The sequence below is a fragment of the Thermobia domestica genome, chromosome 1, assembly GCF_964235325.1.
Source record: "Thermobia domestica chromosome 1, izTheDome1.hap1.1, whole genome shotgun sequence".
NCBI classification, from domain to species: domain Eukaryota; kingdom Metazoa; phylum Arthropoda; class Insecta; order Zygentoma; family Lepismatidae; genus Thermobia; species Thermobia domestica.
Window position 1 is genome coordinate 803,807 of NC_137454.1, and position 18,077 is coordinate 821,883.

The 18,077-nt window shown below is 37.0% G+C and overlaps 1 protein-coding gene across 1 annotated transcript in view; it reads left to right on the forward strand.

Annotated features, from left to right (window-relative positions):
* Nucleotides 1–15,478, forward strand: part of LOC145683004 (protein MTSS 1-like) — a 229,694-nt gene extending 214,216 nt beyond the window's left edge. The window contains exon 3 of the mRNA XM_081754361.1: nt 15,348–15,478. Coding sequence (XP_081610487.1) covers nt 15,348–15,435 — 88 coding nt within the window. The 3' untranslated portion in view covers nt 15,436–15,478. The remainder of the gene's footprint in view (nt 1–15,347) is intronic.
* Nucleotides 15,479–18,077: the final 2,599 nt, after the last annotated feature.

Consider the following 18,077-nt stretch of genomic DNA (forward strand, 5'->3'; position numbering starts at 1 on the left):
ATTTTAATTAAGGAAAATACTTATCAGGAATTTAGAAGTTCGGGATTTACGAACAATTCACTCAAATATCGAAAAAATAACATATAGTAGTTTCAATTTTCACATTTTATACATTTTGAAAATATTGTAATTAGTGTAGCGGCGTGTGAAATGAAATAGTAAAAGTGGAATTTCTACCTTTCAAGATGGGGATTTTATAAAGTTCCAGGTTGATGTCACTGTTCTCGGGTTGTGAAAATACTCAACTAAGAGACGGCAACGATATTTGGGCCCGAAATTTATTGATTTTAATGCGAGAACATTAGCATGTCATGTATGATCTCTACACAGATTTCTAGTGTAAGAACCGCAGAGATAAATACATATAAAATTATTATTCGGAATGCAGATAATTCAAAATAGGTGACCTTTTTAAAGTTAAATTTGGAAATTCTATTTGGCTGAGTCTGTTGAGTAAACTGAAACCAACAGCACAGGATGTCTAAACCTTCTTTGGACGCTTCTGTATTATGATGCATGACACGAAATGCAATTAAAACATATAAAAACGTACGTATGCTTCTTCCTTCAATATAGATCATGTCTGTTCTTAGTTTTGTGGTATTAATTTCCTTCAGTATGCATTGTCTTGGTTCTGCTTTATCTCGTTAATGTTTCTATTTGTAACGGAACTTTCGAGATTCAGTTCCGTCTCAACGATCGAAGAGAAATAAATAAATAAATAAAACACAAAGAATGACTACTTCGTGGAATTCGTAATCAAACATTGAATGGGAACACGCGTTCGACACGCAACATTTTATCGCATTCTATGTCCACTATCAAGTCGAGTTCTTTCAGCAGCTACGTAGAAATAAGCCTAAATCAGACAGGTTTATAATTTTGTTAAAAAAATATATTGATCTAAAATCGCTGTAGCATATTTTTTTAAAATATTTTATTATTATTATTTTTGTTTTAGTAAATAGACTCAGAGCGTGCACAAATGCAGGAAGGTTGCTTGTGGTATATGATTATGACTGTCGCTCCTAAAGATCTTAAATTTGGTGTTGCCGTTGCTCGGAGAATTTGAGTCACACTTGACTCTGCCTGAAAATTTTCAGGTCAGTTTTACTAGGTTGAATTCCTTCGACATGTGTTCCCATTCCTTGCTAAGGGATTATTGGAAAGTATAACTCACTACGCTTGTAGCAATGGCTGTACTTTCAGAAAGCACAAAGTCCAAGGAGAAAGATGGCTGGGAAAAGATACGATTCACTCGGAAGGGCCAGAACTTCTCAGATTCATAAATCTAGATTATGATAGTTGAAAGTTGGAGTCCTACTGCTGTATTCATAAAACATCGGCAATTTCACATTCAGTTAAGTGTTTTACATATAGATGCCTAAATAATGCCCAACTCATAATGTTGTTCACTCCATAGGTGCGTGCAGTCAATCAGGACACAAAATTCAAATATACAATGGTGCACCTTCGTGGCTAAGTAGCTGACGTGTTTTTTTCTGTGCGTCGTCCTGGATTCAATTAGGTAGGCTCAGTTGTCTATAATACAAAAATGAGTAGTACTTTGAATCCCACTTGAACACTAGGCCTCTCTACATATATCTCTGTTTTGAAAAGGGGCGCTAAATTCCAACCAGCCGTTACTTTTTCCTTCAGAATGACTTGTTGGAAAGTTCTCAGAATTCTTAACTTTCTCTAGTTTAAGAATTAACCCTTTTAAATTATATCACCTATTTTTAGGTGATAGGGTAGAGTCTTAATTATTCAATTCAAAAAATATCAATAAACCGTTTTACTTCGTTTTTTTTTTTTTTCAAGCCTGGAGGCATTGTAGAACACATTACATGTGGTTTCACGCCTTTATTGTAGCTGCTTGACTGAAAGTGTATAATTTAGCTTTTTTTTTTTAAAAAAAGTCATAATTTAAATGGGTTAGTCGTCGTCTCCTTTAGCCTAGAAGGACATTAAACTAAAAGATTTCATTTCATTAAGAGTTTTTCACTGAGCGAATACCGGTATACAACCTAACCCATTTCCTTTGATCTTTTTTAGCCAGTGATCTGCAGGAAACATAGTTATTCAGACATATTTTAAAGCAAGTGAGTGATGATAGATGAATGGGTGGAATGATAAAGTGGGACTCATGGGAGTACCCCGAGAAAACCCACGGGCACGATGTTGTCCACCATAAACTTGCTTGGCCGGGGATCGTGGAAAAATCTTAAATCTAACCTTGGCATATTTCTAACAGTGCTGTAGCAACTTCAAAATAATTCGTTGAGGTGAATTTAGCGTCCCGTTCAGTAGCGAGGCTATAGGAGACATGGACGCACATCTTAACGTGGGATCTGAACCACACGAGCTTCAACCGGAATCGAACCTGGTCTCCTGAACCTTAGAATGTGTTGGAAGAATTTTCCTCCATTGAATATCATATCAGAAAGGTGTACTTGTTAGTTTTTTCATCTTGTCATGGTAGTGTCATGCATTTGTGGAAGAGGTGCGTTCTGATAGTGTAGAAAAATCACGCTTGGTTGTTTTCTTATTGTGCATTCATGATTCGAGACATTCACACAGTCATCATAAAACTAATCCAGTTGTTACGTCAACGTTTATAGACTGGTACATCAGAATTAAGAGCATAGTTAACTGCTCGTATTATTGACATGTTATTGAGCACAACAGTGTTTATTGACATATTAGCATCGTTAATGTATTCAAACAGCGCTATGTTCTGTTAGATATTCTAATTATCAAGTAAGTAAGTTCCAGTAGATACAGTTGACACCAGATATTAAAAATGTAGGAGGCAAGAAGGCTTTTCACAATTGTTATGGATTGTGGATCAGTCTACATTACAATTCCTGAATTAACGTCCTTTGTTTATAGAATCCTTCATGAATTTCCCTCTGTCCTCCCTATAGTGGCAGGGAGCCACAGCCTTCACAGAGATGTCCTGGAAAAAAAAATGCATATACTGTATTTTGTTTCATCTCTGCTTATCTAAAAGCTTTCAGTGCCGTCTCATATTAAGGAAGACTGTTATTCGTTCAACTACTCTATAATTGAGGAGTTTGATATAATAAAGGCGTAAGCGAGTTTACGCTTTTTTTTTTGCTTCAAACGCATTTGTGGCTTTAGCCATGCTTGTTTAGCCTCCTGGTAACATTTCAATTCAATATCGGAATAAAATGCTTTATATTACATTGTTTTATGTAAGAAGAAAAACACTACTTAAATTTTCAACTTCGTTTTTCTCCAACTGCATGTTTCAGACTTACGGCCTTATTGCATCAAACTTCTCATTTACTGTTGTATTCATTATTTGTTATTATTTATTTCTCTTTAGACAAAATATTAGCACACCTATGGTGTGCGTGATTCCAGGGTCGATTCCATGAAGGCGATTTTTCTAGCATGTTGAGGTAATTGTGAATCTACTACGACTAAGAAGTAATGGATCTCGGTCAAGAGTGGCAGAAATATTACCCGTTTGAATATGCACCTTCTGGCTAACTATAGATCTTCGTAGATTATTATTATTATTATTATTATTATTATTATTATTATTATTATTATTATTATTATTATTATTATTATTATTATTATTACCTAGAATAAAGTCAAAATGGAAGGGAGATTAAAGTCTAACATGAGTTCAAAGAGAAAACCTCGCAGAAAAGAGAAAACTGGAGGCAGGAGTTGTGAGTTATTACATAGTGTAGAACGCAGCGTCTGATAGCGAAATGATTTATTATTGTGGTTGGTAGGAGTATCTGAAGTTATCAGAGAAGCAGAACAGGGGAGAATAGAGGGTGTACTGGGAACTATTTAATTCTCCACAGGGTCCTTTGAGAAACAGCCTTATCTTCCATTGTTAATTCTGCACCAAAGGGTTGCTAAACGAAGGAAAAAGATTTCCTTTTATTTTCATCATGAACGTTAGAAGGGGGACTATTTAAAGATTGCATAATGATTGTTTTATGCCTGATTGTGGCAAAGACGATATTATACATTCAGGTAAGTCGTAACATCTAACTGCAGTGGATTCCATCTGGTAATATATCGATATACTCTTCTCTCATTGGGAGTTAGCACACATCAAAAGTTTCCGAAAAATCCTTTAGTTAAGCTGTATTCCATTCTAAGCGAACTATGAATTCCTTTATAAAACAAACGGGAAAGATATAAGCATTTCCCATGAGTGACGTACAATTTCGTTAAAAGTTAAGTATCTCCGGGATTTTCTTCCCATAGTCCTAATAAACTAACGCTTGGATCATGTTTGAACAGTGTTTGCTTAGAGTTAACGTTCCTTTTGGAAAATCATTCCTTAAATTGCAGAAACTCATTTGACAAAAAAACGCGGTTGTTGGATTCGTTGAAGACGAAGTCTCCTACACTTAACGAGATGGCAGTTGATAACGTTCTTTGAACAGTATTAAGATCAATTTAAGTAAACGAAGTTAGCAGCAGGAACCAGTAGCGTTATTTCAAAGCACTGATCTGTACTCAAAGGCCAGACAATGTGAATAAGATCGGGTTTTGGTATAAAAAGTTTTCTTAATGACATGAATAAGGGAAGAAGTGTATAATTACATAACTCCGGTTTCTTTATTATTCGGCCTGTGTTTTCGCCATAGTCGGGAGTCTACTGTAGGTCTATGTCAAATTTATGAGTGGTTGTTGAAATACTCCGTGTATTTAGTTTTATGTGAACCAGTAAACATAATGTTAATAGAAACTAGAGTTATACCCTAAAATTTAACCTCATCTGACCAATTATCACCAACAAAATCTTACTCCCCATCTGTCTAGTGGATACATTCCGAGTTCGATTCCCGGTGGAAGAGGGTCAAACGCACTACGGTGGTTCAGATCCTACGCACAGCCAGCGACAAAAGTTCTTTCTATTTAATGGAAGTAGTTTTTTAAGTAACTATAGAATGGAAGGTCAATTTGAGTACAGTTTTCTGCAAATTAAATAAAAAATAATGCAATTTTCTGTACGTTTCAGCTATACCACGGTTATTCCCAAATTTTTTACCAAACGGAAAGAACTTTTGTTTGTTGTTGACTGTACTTTAAACTGTAGATGTCCCAAATAGCTATTCTGGTGCCGAAGGACATATTATATAAGTAAGTCAGCCAAAAGCACTGAGGAACAGCTGAACATTTGCCTCTTTACCAATGCACTGTACAAGAGGTACAAGTACTGAAAGTAAAATTAAAATGTTTAATTCGTAGCTAGTATATAAATTGTTAGCTTTTCTGGAGAACATTAGGATCGGGTGGGTATAGAGAGGAAGCTGGTCTATTTCCCGTGTGTACGTAACTGGTCAATATGTTAGTTGGAGTTCGGCCACAAGCCATTCAGTGTTGGTCATTGGAGGTAATGTTTATTGACTGCTCTAATTGGAAATTTGCATTCAGCGGACATCATTACGTAGAGCAACCAATAGAGCGATGGCGTCTCTATTTTCTTATCATTGTTTCACAGATGACCATGAATTGAAATGTCATTGATTCCTATGGACACATCTCAATTAGCAAACATACTTCCATATATTCTATTCGTAAATGTTATTTCATGTTATCTGAGTCTATGAGCAGTAAACGTTTGGTACTCGAGGAGCGTAAATATTATTTCAAGTGGAGACGTTGTTCTTCGTATTTTTTAGTGATAAGAAATAAATTCTGGCAAGGTCATTGAAGAGGATCACGCGAAACTAAGGCTTACGAACTTTTTTGCGGTAAGAATAGATACATATTATAAAAGTCAACCAGCAATGCTTTCCGGCTGTGTGGGCTGTATAGAAACTAGGGAACGCCATGGATTTTAAATGATTTACTACGATAAAATCACCGTAACGCATAAAGGTATTAACGGACAAAGATAAAAATTCTGGAAAATTTTGGCTACCCGCCAAGTGCACCAGTCATATTTCGGATTCCATGTTAATAATAACTCCTGTCCTTCTAACCCCGTATTTTGCATAGATATGTGAAACAAAATCTCAAATTCGTCTTCACCTTCTAGTCTTACATAGTAAGGCATATATATAAATATTATACGAGGGTCATTCGGAAGTTCTCACATTGATCCACAGGTGGCAGCACTAATTCTAAAACGAGTACGTTACTATTAAGGGCCATCCGCCGTTACGATTACTTTCCGCTATTCTCTGGACCAGTAAACATTTGATATTGCAATTGAGTAATTGTACTTTATGAAACTGACAAATTTTGGACATTAAATGAGTAAGGGTATGAAGGCAACAGAAATTTATAATAAGAAAAATACTTTGGAACTCGAAATGACATCTGAGTTGAAAGGCATAAAGGCTTTGGAACTCATTGGACCAAATGTATTAGTGTAAAGGAGAGATTATGTTCAAAAGAAACAGAACTTTTCAAATGACCCTCGTATCTTCCTCTTTGTAAAATGGGTGCTGTCAGAAACTTAACATAATATTTCTGTATGACTCTACCTAATTTTACGATTTAGTTACGAATGAAGCTACTATGTGTTTTTTAAATGAGACGCCCGTAAATTTTGTGCAGTACATGCATGAAAACAAAATTTCTGAATGACTGCAAATAGAAGAGAAAATGTTTCGTTGTAAGCAATTATTGTAAGCGCAGTTCGTCAGCGAGATATTTCATTCTGATTAACTGTATCTTATTTTGTGGAATTTTTGACATCGGACGACTGCTGTACAATGGAAGATCTCTGGCATCTGTTCAAAAGGAAAATTGGTCCATTTCCAACTTTAATACGTTGTACAAGAATCCAAGTGAGCATTCCGATGGTTTAACTCTTCTCCAATGCACTCTATGGAATCTGCTATGCAGTTCTGTGATCTATGTAAAACATTTTGAGTACTGTTATTTTTTTCTCGTTTTGCACTTCCAGCTATCCGATGCATATGTAGATGTTTGTCTGCCAGTTTTTCGACGGATATTACAGTAAATACAGCTAAGAGATAGCTAGAAATAGTTTTCTAATATGAAGTGATCTTCCCAAGAATAATATAAAAGGGAACATATCTTATTCCTCCGTTCCAACCGGAAGTGGTAGAGTCTACAATGTCCTTCTTCAATTTTGATCACCATAGGGCAAAAGCACAAAAGATAATAAGAAATTTTTTAGTTCTTATTTAGATTAGCGCCTGAAGAATAGATCCCTTGACACCCGTATCATTCTACTGCGACCGGAAGTGGTTTAACTCAACTGGTTTAATATTTATTCTCGCCTCAAGTATAGGTTTCTTTTCGATTCTCTTTCCTTTATTGTAACTGGAACTAATAGAAATTACAATTGCGGTTTCAATAGCGATCGGCATATAGCTCCAGAACGATGGATCCAAGAATAACGGCCATGTTTGCTTTTATCTGTCTACTGAAAAGAGCACACTGGCTTAGTGGAAGAGCACTTACTTCTGGTGCATGGGGTCTGTGGTTCAATCCTCGGTCGTGTAAATTTTACGTAGACAACATCGTATTTGTGGGTTTTCGTGGGGTACTCCTGTTTCCTTCCACATTATCATTCCGCCAGTTCTTCCGTCATCATTCACTTGTCTAAATCATCCGCGTTCCTTAGCCTAAGGGACATAAGCGTGGAACATTAAATTGAAATATTTCGTCTACTGAAATTGGAAGTAACTGCAATTCGCAGCATCTGACTTCAGTCTTTATCGCAATAGAGGGAAAACGGTAATAGATAGCGACAGCAGTTTGTTCAACATGAATTTAGTATTTCAATAGTAGAAAATTGAATGCGCTAGAGGTAGGAATGCAAAACAGTGCTACTAAGTATTGCAAGATGTTTGCGGTGCAAGTGCATTATCATACCGTACAGTAGCAAGGTGGGTCAAAGCCTTTAATGACGACAAAATGTCACAGACATGCCTCGCTCCGGCCATCCTCCTGTAAGTGAAAAAGATGTGCAGAACGCGAACGCGTTAGTGCTAGCGGATCGTAACGCAACGATTCGTCAATTGGCCAACGATACAGGACTAGCGCATTCGACAGTGCTGAAAATTCTGAAGAAGAACCTGGGATTGCATAAATTTGTCTCAAAGTGGATAAATTCGTCTCAGGGCCTGTAAAACTTCGAACCTTCTAAGTACTCTACTTGTCAAGATATACCCTTGTTACCATTGCTAAAAATCTAACCCTTGTGTTATATGCTTATCGTATTAAAAGAATTGAGTCAGAGTGGACCAGTTTCATCCAAATCTAAAATAGAGATAACATTCTCTTTGGCCAGTGTGTCATTGGTAAAAGTAGTCTGACTTAGGGACTGTTGATAATACATCCTGATACCCGGCACTAGGACGTGTTAAATGTCAGGCAGTGGGGCATTAACGTTCACATAGGTATTCTTTCATCATTGATCGTCACTCCCTTCAAATTCAGAAACCATTCACTACGGTCTTCAACTAACCTCTTCGTTTTAATCAATTGTAACTTTCACATCGTACTTTTTTTTCGGTAGTTGGTTTAGCATAGCACCTCTTTAGCACTGAGGCTGTATGAGTCGTGCGTGTACGCTTTCCATAGAAACAAGAGAGACTTCTCTCACTTTTTTCATATCTCCCTCAGGATTTTAGTTCCTTCTGACAGTGTTCCAATAACTTTCTCTTCATCTTTTTGTTTCTATTACCTTTCTTTTATTCAGTGCACTTACTTCTTCTAGTTAATACCCTTCTAATTCTCTCCATTCTTTTCTACACCCACATTTCCAGAGCCGCTAATCGAATCTCCTAGCATTTGCGTAGCTGCTAATCGAAGCCCAAGTTTTTGTCCCGTACAGTACAACATTCTACATTATTTTTTTTTAATGGTTCTTAATTATTGACTTATTTCAGGTTATTTTATCTCTTTGCCAATAATACTATCTAGATTCCTAAATTAATCACTAAATTATTCTGTTCTGCTTCTGTATTTGAGATAAACTGCTTCGTTCCAGCCCCCCATTGATTTTGACTTTCTGTTGTTTAATTTTGCAACCGTTCTTTAATTTTTCCAATGTATTAATTTTCTCTTCACAGCTGTTCCCAAAAAGTTTCCATATCAGCAAATCGTGTACATCTAAATCTTCAACCTTGTATAACATCACACCTGATCCTTAAAATATTATTAAGCGATATGAATTAAAAAAAAAAAAAAAAAAAAAAAAAAAAAAAAACTCACTATCGCACAATATGTCGTTTATTCAAATTTTTAGATCTTTAATGTGGGACAACCATTGAGATAATATGGGTACAACTTAAAAAGTTATAACTTACATTTTTTTTTATATTATTGCCAACAGTAACAGTATCTCTTCTTCTTTGTTTTTTCATTACTATGACAACGAGCCATCCGTCTTTATGGTTACAAAACATTCCATTACATACATTAAAAAGTATATAAAAACATTAATTCAAAATAAAATTTATGATTTTTTTATGTCTTTTTCTTCTTCTATTGAGATAGCTGACTAGTGCATATAAAAAAATCAAGTATCGCCCAAAATTACAAGCTTAAATTACAAGAAATGATACAACATATTGTTGTTTTTGCACAGAAACACTGTCTCCTTTCTGCAATGTCCTGCTCATCTCTTTTAGATAGACGTTGCCAAAAAGCAGCATCTCTATCCAGTCCATTTTTTTTTATTTCTTATCGTATCCTCTTATTTGTTGAGTAATAATTTATGTATAGTATGAGTCGTCGATCTTTAAATTTCTGTTCATTGATTACTGTCAAAATAAATTATATAGCATCTCTTGTGTCCTTACTCAGTCTTGGATAAAAATGTTCGCAGTGATTATGATCCCATTTATATAGTAATAAATTCTTAATACGATATAAAGCTTTGTTAGTAGATATTAATAAATCAGTCAAAAAGTACGATATATTCACTCTTACCATATCAAACTGAATTTTCTTCTTGATATAACTAACTCCACACCGTACTAGACAGTATGCTGATTGGAAATTGAGAGAGGGGACGAAGAAGGCTTCGATGTCAAAGCAGAAGAATCGTACGTAAAGACAAAGAGGTTAGCAGAAGACCGTGGAGCATGGAAGCTTCTCAGTTGCGACAAGTGACTTGCCAACAATGGCAGAATACATATGATAATGATGATGATGATTCCGAGCCTTTAGTTCCTGACAGGCCCATTTCTTAAGACATTTACACACAAGACTATCGATCATGGACGCCGACTTGAAGAAAATATTAGGGGGTCCAAACAATGAATAAATATATCATCATATTCAGCTGTTTTCTATCAACTGCTTGACGAAGGCCCAATTCCCACCCCGCCATATCTCGGTCCGCTGCGAAATTCACGATCTAAGTCAAATTCGCTTAAAGGCATTAAAACAAATTCAAGTTCAAAATTTGGGAACTTCACTGCACCTTTTCGTATCAGTGCTGCCAGAGTGTTGCTTGAAGCTTCAGTCCTCTATTAAAAACACCATTTTGAAAACGGTATTTTATATCGAATAAGAAGAAGGCTGTTCCTAATATTGAAATAAAGGCACCACAAAGTTTACGACAGAAATTATTGCTCCTCTTTGTTCCTCGACTGCATTATATTCGGAGGGAAAGAAGTGTCCTCCCCCCAAAGTTGGCGCCTATGGCTTCGATAGGATAAGGAATAAAGAAATGAGATTTGTAATATTTAAAAATATCGAACAATTTAAATTTATATCAAATTCAGAATATCGCACAGCCCTAACGATCAGCTGTGTTGATATCAGAAGAAAAAAGTAGTATTTACAAGTGTAATACCTTGGCCACTTCTGCTTTTCCTGCAGGTTGGCAACGCTGTTTTGTTGAGATGAAAATTCATGACGCGCTGCCGTATCAAATAAGATTTGGAAGTTGGTGTGTGCCAATATTTCCTGTATCAAGGCATTACACTAACGGGACAGCTTCAGCGTAAAACAGTGTGTGTATGTGAGTGTATTTGTATATTTTCCCATTTGGCGTGCTTCCAACATGCTCAAGTAGAGACAAACACTTGCAGGCAGAGTTAAGCATGTGTTGCAGGAAGTAATTGGAGGGAAACCGTCTACAAGGACTTCTTACGTACTTACTACAAAAATATATAGAATTTTCTTGTCTGCTGTTGTCCGTGTCCTTGGAGAGTTGACGGATGGAGTCTGCAGTTGTTTTAGAAGGAAGGAAATACAGAGTATGTAGCGTGAATTTCCATGGGAAGTGAGATATTGTCCAAAGAATAATGGCATAACAACACAGCAGTTACGGAAAAACTTCGTAGTGTTTTTGTTTGTAGGTGACACTACTTGTTTTCTTGCGTCAATAGTAGAGCAGAGTGACACAATTTCCCAGCAACCCTCCCTGCTTGTCTAGTCGTTAGCACGCGAGCCTTTGCCGAACAGTGTTCCGGGATCAGTTTCAAGTGGGTGACATTTTTGAATACATTACGGTGCAGTGGCGCAGCTGCTGAAAGGAGACCCTCAAATTCAACTGACAAACCAAAGAGCATCTATCTTAACTACTTCCAGTTCCAACAACTCACGGCATATTAAAGAAAACACCCTGACAGTACGATCCACGGTCTATGGCCAGCCAGATGGCTTAAATTTAGTGGATACTTAAGGTCCACTTTTTTAATGTTGGAGAATAATTTGAAGAGAATGACTGGAGAATATGAGAAGTACAGATAGTAAGCCAGTTAATATTTATAAAATACTTTAAATAAACAGAGAACCGTTTCCAAATCTTTTGTACGAACCAGAAATTTGGGTGCGCACTTTATGACGTCACAATTATTAGACCTAAATTTTTATACAATACAAAAGATGTTGAAAAGAATTATTAGGTTATATAATAGCGTTTCGTAGACAATCTGGCTTATTTTCTATTTATTTTATTGTATTTCATTTTATTTTTTATTTTATTTTATTTTATTTTTTTTACATTCTTCATTACCTGAGCCTTCCTTCGCTGTTTACACAGCGCATCGTTCTAATATGAATGAGAATCTCGCTGCTTCTCACAGAAGTCCATTTACAGACACAAATAAAAGACAGGAAGAGTCTCAAAGGGAGTTGAGTTGATTTTGAATTTAACGTCCCTTCCAGCAGCGAGGCTATGTGAGACGGGACCTACTGATTAAAGTGGAATCCGAAACACATGGGCTCTCACCGGGAATCGAACCCGGATTTTTCGCGCCAAAAGGCAGTCTTAAAGGGAGTAAATTGCTATAGACACACATATAAATGTGGTATTTTAATATTTAGAATGTTGGGGTGAGTTTGTGGCAAACTTTGATAAGTGATAGGTGATACCAAATGCAAATATTTTTCCTTGTAATTCCATATCCGAATACGCCTCATTATGGATCCACAAGCCTTTGAAGTTGCCAGCATGTAATAGGTTTTTTCATTCAAATAAAGCAAAGCGCCTGAAATGTCCATCAACCCGCTATACGTAGCTCCTCTACCGGTTGCCTTTCACAAGGGTATCAACCTTAACATCCTAGTGGCAATATAAAACTAATAGGTTCAAAACTACGCCAAAAATATAAAATAAAAAATACGTAAAGACAAGTTGATTGAAAATTTGAGTTAGAACTGGCAAATCTAGCTAAAATTTGGAGTCGACAACGTTTCTAGAGCTTGTGATTTTCGAGATCTCATTGAGGAAAGGAATTCGCCACAAACATATAAAACTTTTCTTAACCACAAACACACGTATAAACGTAGCATTTTAATATATAGATTTATTTACTAAAATTCAAAATGGAAGGGAGGTGATCTCAGCCAAGTGCCTTAATAGTTAGCTCGTCGCCTTCTATTGCCATATTTCTGGCTTTCTAGAGCGGAATTGAGTGCTTCCCAATTCAGTAGTTCCTTAATTGTATCTTCATACTGGGCCAACAGCGAAAAGTTTTTGTCTTTAGGAGGAATCAGATATTCGACTACAGGATAACTAAAAATCAACATGAAATTTAAAATGTTTTGGCGCACTTATCTAGTCTCAAACTGACGCTATCATAACAATAAATCTGACATTAAAATAGGTGTCTGTCATCTCCTATGGATAGGTATCTTTCCTTGAAGTAAGTAGATTTTTACCTTCTTTTATTTTTACTTCTTGTAACGGCACAATACAAATGTAATGACTTTTGTTTTCGCTTTCATAATTATCTCCAATATCGTTCTTACGTGTAAATAAGTGGCGCGTACATTTGCTCTTGTGATCCATTTTCGTGCCGGGTCAGAATTTTCCTCAGTGAGTCATTATCCTGAGACACTTTTGGAGCTACTTAAATTAACAGGTAGCCGATTCCAGCGTAATGCCGTTAGTGGCGGATGTGAAGAACATCCATCGGTTAGTTGAACGTTCGCAACCTGACTGGTTGTAGCCCTCTTTGGGATGTGGAGCCAGAAGATTTAATAGTGTTATCAGGGGCGTCATTTAGGGAGGGCAGGAGGGGGCAATTGCCCCCCCCAAGAGTTTGAGGAATATACGGTATATACTTTAATAAATTGTCTACTAATATACTAGTACAAAACGTGAAAGTCTTATGTCGGTGGTGCTCTTGCCCCCCTCAAGCAAAGTTTGAAATGACGCCCCTGAGTGTTATTGCTCTCCAGATGGATTAAATACAATGGTTTCTGCTAGAGCATCCTTGCCCGAGCATAAGACTTTAGTAATACGGGTAAGTTGAATTGAAAACTGTTATAAAAACCTTGTTGGCTACTGAAAAAAGAAGAAATGAAAGAAAATGAATGATAGAGGTGGAGCTAGTGCTAATGGAAATCTGCTTGAAATCCACTTGTATGCAAGTTTCACTCTCCAAGGATCGTAAGACGGTGGTTGTCATTGTGATATCAAACAACAGAGGACGTCAATGTCCAATAAATGATAGTTGCTCTGGAACTTATGTGAAGCAACACACAGACAGCTGTCGCTCATTAGAACAATGGTGACCGTTGGCAGATTTGGATGGAAGCCAGTCAGCCAACGAATAATATATTGCATATGCGCTTTAGAATCTAAAAATGTCAATTGTAAATGATGCATCTTGTGCGACTGGTGCAACGACCGTTGGCCACTGATCGCTCATTAAGATTATGAAGAGCGGCCAGAGAATTTGTTTCTATAAGCTTGTCCTGTCTTAGAATGAAGGCTTAGATTAGATTAAGAAAGGGGAAGATTGTGTAATTGATGAACTGTCTTCTAGAAACAAACCTGTCACCTAACCGTCTCTTAATATGACCTGGAATATATTCTAATCGGTAGGACAGATTTGTGCAAAGAAATTGTTTAAGTTGTATTTGCATTATTTAAAGAATAATACGAATGAACCTGAGAGCAAGTTCTACAATATTATTAGTATTTTAAACAAAACAATCGATATATTTAACTAAATTGAGTAAAATGGAATCGATGACTGAATTCTTATGCATAATTTTAACATGGTCGTAATGAGGAAATGTAGGTACTGCACCAGGTGATAAATGCTATTCAATGCTTTGTTAGGTTCTCACATTATGTGAGAGAGCATGCGCCATTTCCTACTGACGTAGTTTCTTCATTTTCTGGTTGAACTGCTGAGAACAAAGAGGTTAATAGATAATTTTAAATCGAGATGGAAGATTAATTAGTAAAAAAAAAAAAAAATCCTAGCAATAACATTATTATGTGAATGTAAACAGAATATTGTGTTTTCAAATATAAGTTTACTGCCCTCGGTGTGTTAAAAATTCTGAAACGTGCAGCTCAGAACTTATACTATCGTTTGGGTTTAACGTACCTTTTCAGAGCCAAAGGCTATACGAGACAGACTTACACCTAGGATGAACATCAGGTCTAATCGGGAATCAAAATAGAGCTTCCCACATCGCAGGCTCATATGGAAAACCATATACTCGCGAAAGAACTCTGAGAAAACTATACGTAGGGTATATGCAATGATTATAGTCGGAGGAATTCGACAACCATATGAGATCAACCATAACCCATTACATTACAGGTGAGTAATCTTTCACTGAACCGCCGTACTTCCCCCCCCCCCCCCTTCCATCTGTATATTTGTGAATGTATACCACGTTACTTTCTTTTTGGCAAGTGGTGAAAAGATGAGCGATTAACTTGGGCATAATGTCTTCTGTACGTAATTTGATACAATATTTCAATATATTTCCGGCTTCCGAAAACCTTAGATTGAGCCCATTACATGAAATTCGTTGAACTCAGTTCAAGATAAAATTTACAATCAAGCATTCAAAGTGTAGGGTGTAGTTCTTTCTTTTGTTATTCCACTACTTAGAAAGAAATGTTAACATATTGGTTTGCTTGTTTGTTGCAGAGCTACAATCCAGGCAATCACAGCGTACTTGGATGCCTTTCAGAAGATTGCGGACGCCGCCACGAATACGAGAGGTAAGTGCCAATAGTTATGCAACTTTCATTCGTTTTTGGCTGCTTTTTTACCCTGCATTCGAATGTGGATATTTTAATGACATAATTATTTACGTTTAATTGTTTATTATTATTATTATTATTATTATTATTATTATTATTATTATTATTATTATTATTATTATTATTATTATTATTATTATTATTGTTATTTCATTCTATTGCTGATGTTCTCTAGGAGATTCTTGTAACTTTGTGTCAAAGGTGAGTTCAATGTAACATTTGATCGTTTCTCAAGAGTTGGTGTTTCTACGTCTTTCTTGAAAAACTGGCTTTTATAAAGATTGCCAGTAGCTATTCCCGTGAAGTGATCGTTTTTCATAAAAGCTACGGACATTGTTTTGTACCTTTTCGAAATGAGTAATTACTAAATAGCGCCTAGTGTTGTTTCTGAACGGATAGTCTCGAAAATAGGGTGTTATTTTTAAAGCTTGAGGGTAAGAATCACAGCCAGTAAAGATTATTTCTATGTACACGGTGTTTCGGAAGTAGGCGTATCCCCTCCCTTTAGTTTCAACAATATAGTGTTAGTTATGGTAGAATGTCTGTACACAGTTACCTTGAGGTCTTAACAGTCTTAAGAATTATAAATATCGGTATGATCACCATCCATGTCGTAACACAGCTGAATTATGCACCAAGTTCTCGCACATGTTTTGCGGAGGTAACTCCGCAGTCACGAGGGTGAAGGCGTGTTCCACAGCTGCTCGTAATTCCTGCGTTGTGTGATATCGAGTGTTCCTTACTTGTTGCGTTACGAAACCCCAGAAAGCATCGTCTGGTGTCGTCAAATCGGGACTTTCATGAAGCCAAACCACAACAACTAATCTTTGTTCAATGCTATATGGATTTTGATCCCCTATTGTTAATTGCTCCAACTTCACTGCAAATAACTATTGCCAAGCAGAAAACAGCAGAAAACAAATGAATATGGATAGCAGTGTTGCCAGACAATGCCAAACAATGCTATCAAAGAAATGTGGGTAAAACTTAAAACCATCAGAAAACACCAATTAGGAGTACGCCCACTTTCGGACCACGCTGTATATCTCGTTCGCAACGTAACGTTTCAAGATTATATATTTTGCTTTAATCGCTTTATTTTTCTTCTACTTAAATGATCCGATATTCATATCTTTCATGTAGGCAGCAGGGCATTGTAGCTCAGTGGTAGAGTGTTTACCCTCTGGTGCATTGAGTCCCTGGTTCAATCTCCGGCCAAGTAAATTTGTGGCGGGTAACATCGTGTCCGTGGGTTTTCTCGGGTTCTTCCGTTTCCTCCTACTTTCTCATTCTACCAGTTCCATCATCATTCACTTAACCTTAATCATCGTGTCCCTCAGCCTGAAGGATACAATCATGGGACGTTAAACTGAAAGATTTCATTTTACTTAGGCAGATTTTCCTACTACTCTACTAACTTATGCCTGTTATAAAGAGAGTGCAAATCTTGATATAAACTTTTTAAATTTATACCTGTGTTTAAATTGTTGGATAACTATTGCAAATAAATGCCGCTGTATTTATGTTGTACTAGTGTTGCTTCATTCTATATTTCATAGTTTTCAAAAATTGGGGCGTTCAGAGCACAAGGGAATCAAGTCCAGTTATCAAAACTCTGAGAAGAAACTTTTTTTTTTTTTTTTTAAAGAAATACTTTAGTTTAACATTCCATGATTATTAGTGTTGTCAACGGCTCGAGCGGCTCGGCTCACGCCTCAGTCACCATCGAGCCGAGCCGAGCCAACAGCTTACCGAAACCGAGCCGGCTCGAGCCATCGGCTCATTTGGGCCGAACCGAGTCGAGCCGATGGCTCACCTGAGCTGAGCCGAACAGAGACGATGGCTCACCCGAGCTGAGCTGAACCGAGCCGAGCCGAGCCGGTTGGGCGCAGCATCGTCCTGATTAACAAGAAATAAAAAAAATACAAGTTCGCTTAGAAATATGTTTTCAGTTACTGATAAATAGATGGAAGTAATAAAACAAAAGTTTAGATAAACACAAAGGATGCCTTTTAAAAACTTCATAGATGCTGTACGACCTTAACAGTAATAGTTGTAGGCGTACTCGAACTTTTAGATATTTGTACTATTATTTCATTAGTTTTTTTTTTTTTTTGATGATATTTACAACAGAGATCAAACTAGTGCCCACTGATTTAAGAGGTTGATTAACAAATCACTTACTACAAACTCAAATATAAAACATTTTGCTAGTTTTCACGTAATCGAACTTCCAAAATTGGGCTTTTGTTTTAACATTTCATAGCAAGTAGTTAGCAACTTTAATCTAGCGTTCTCAACAGCTCGAGCGGCTCGGCTCATGGCTCATTCACCACCGAGCCGAGCCAACAGCTCACCAAACTGAGCTAGCTCGAGCCCTCGGCTCAGTTGGGCCGAACCGAGCCGAGCCGATGGCTCACCCCAACCGAGTCGGCTCGCGCCGATGGCTCACCTGAACTGAAACGAACCGAGCCAATGGCTCACTTAAGCCGAACCGAGCCGATGGCTCACCTGAGCCGAACCGATCCGAGCCGATAGCTCACCTGAGCCGAACCGAACCGAGCCGGTTGACATCACTAATGATTATATCCTTTAGGCTAAGGGAGACGATGAT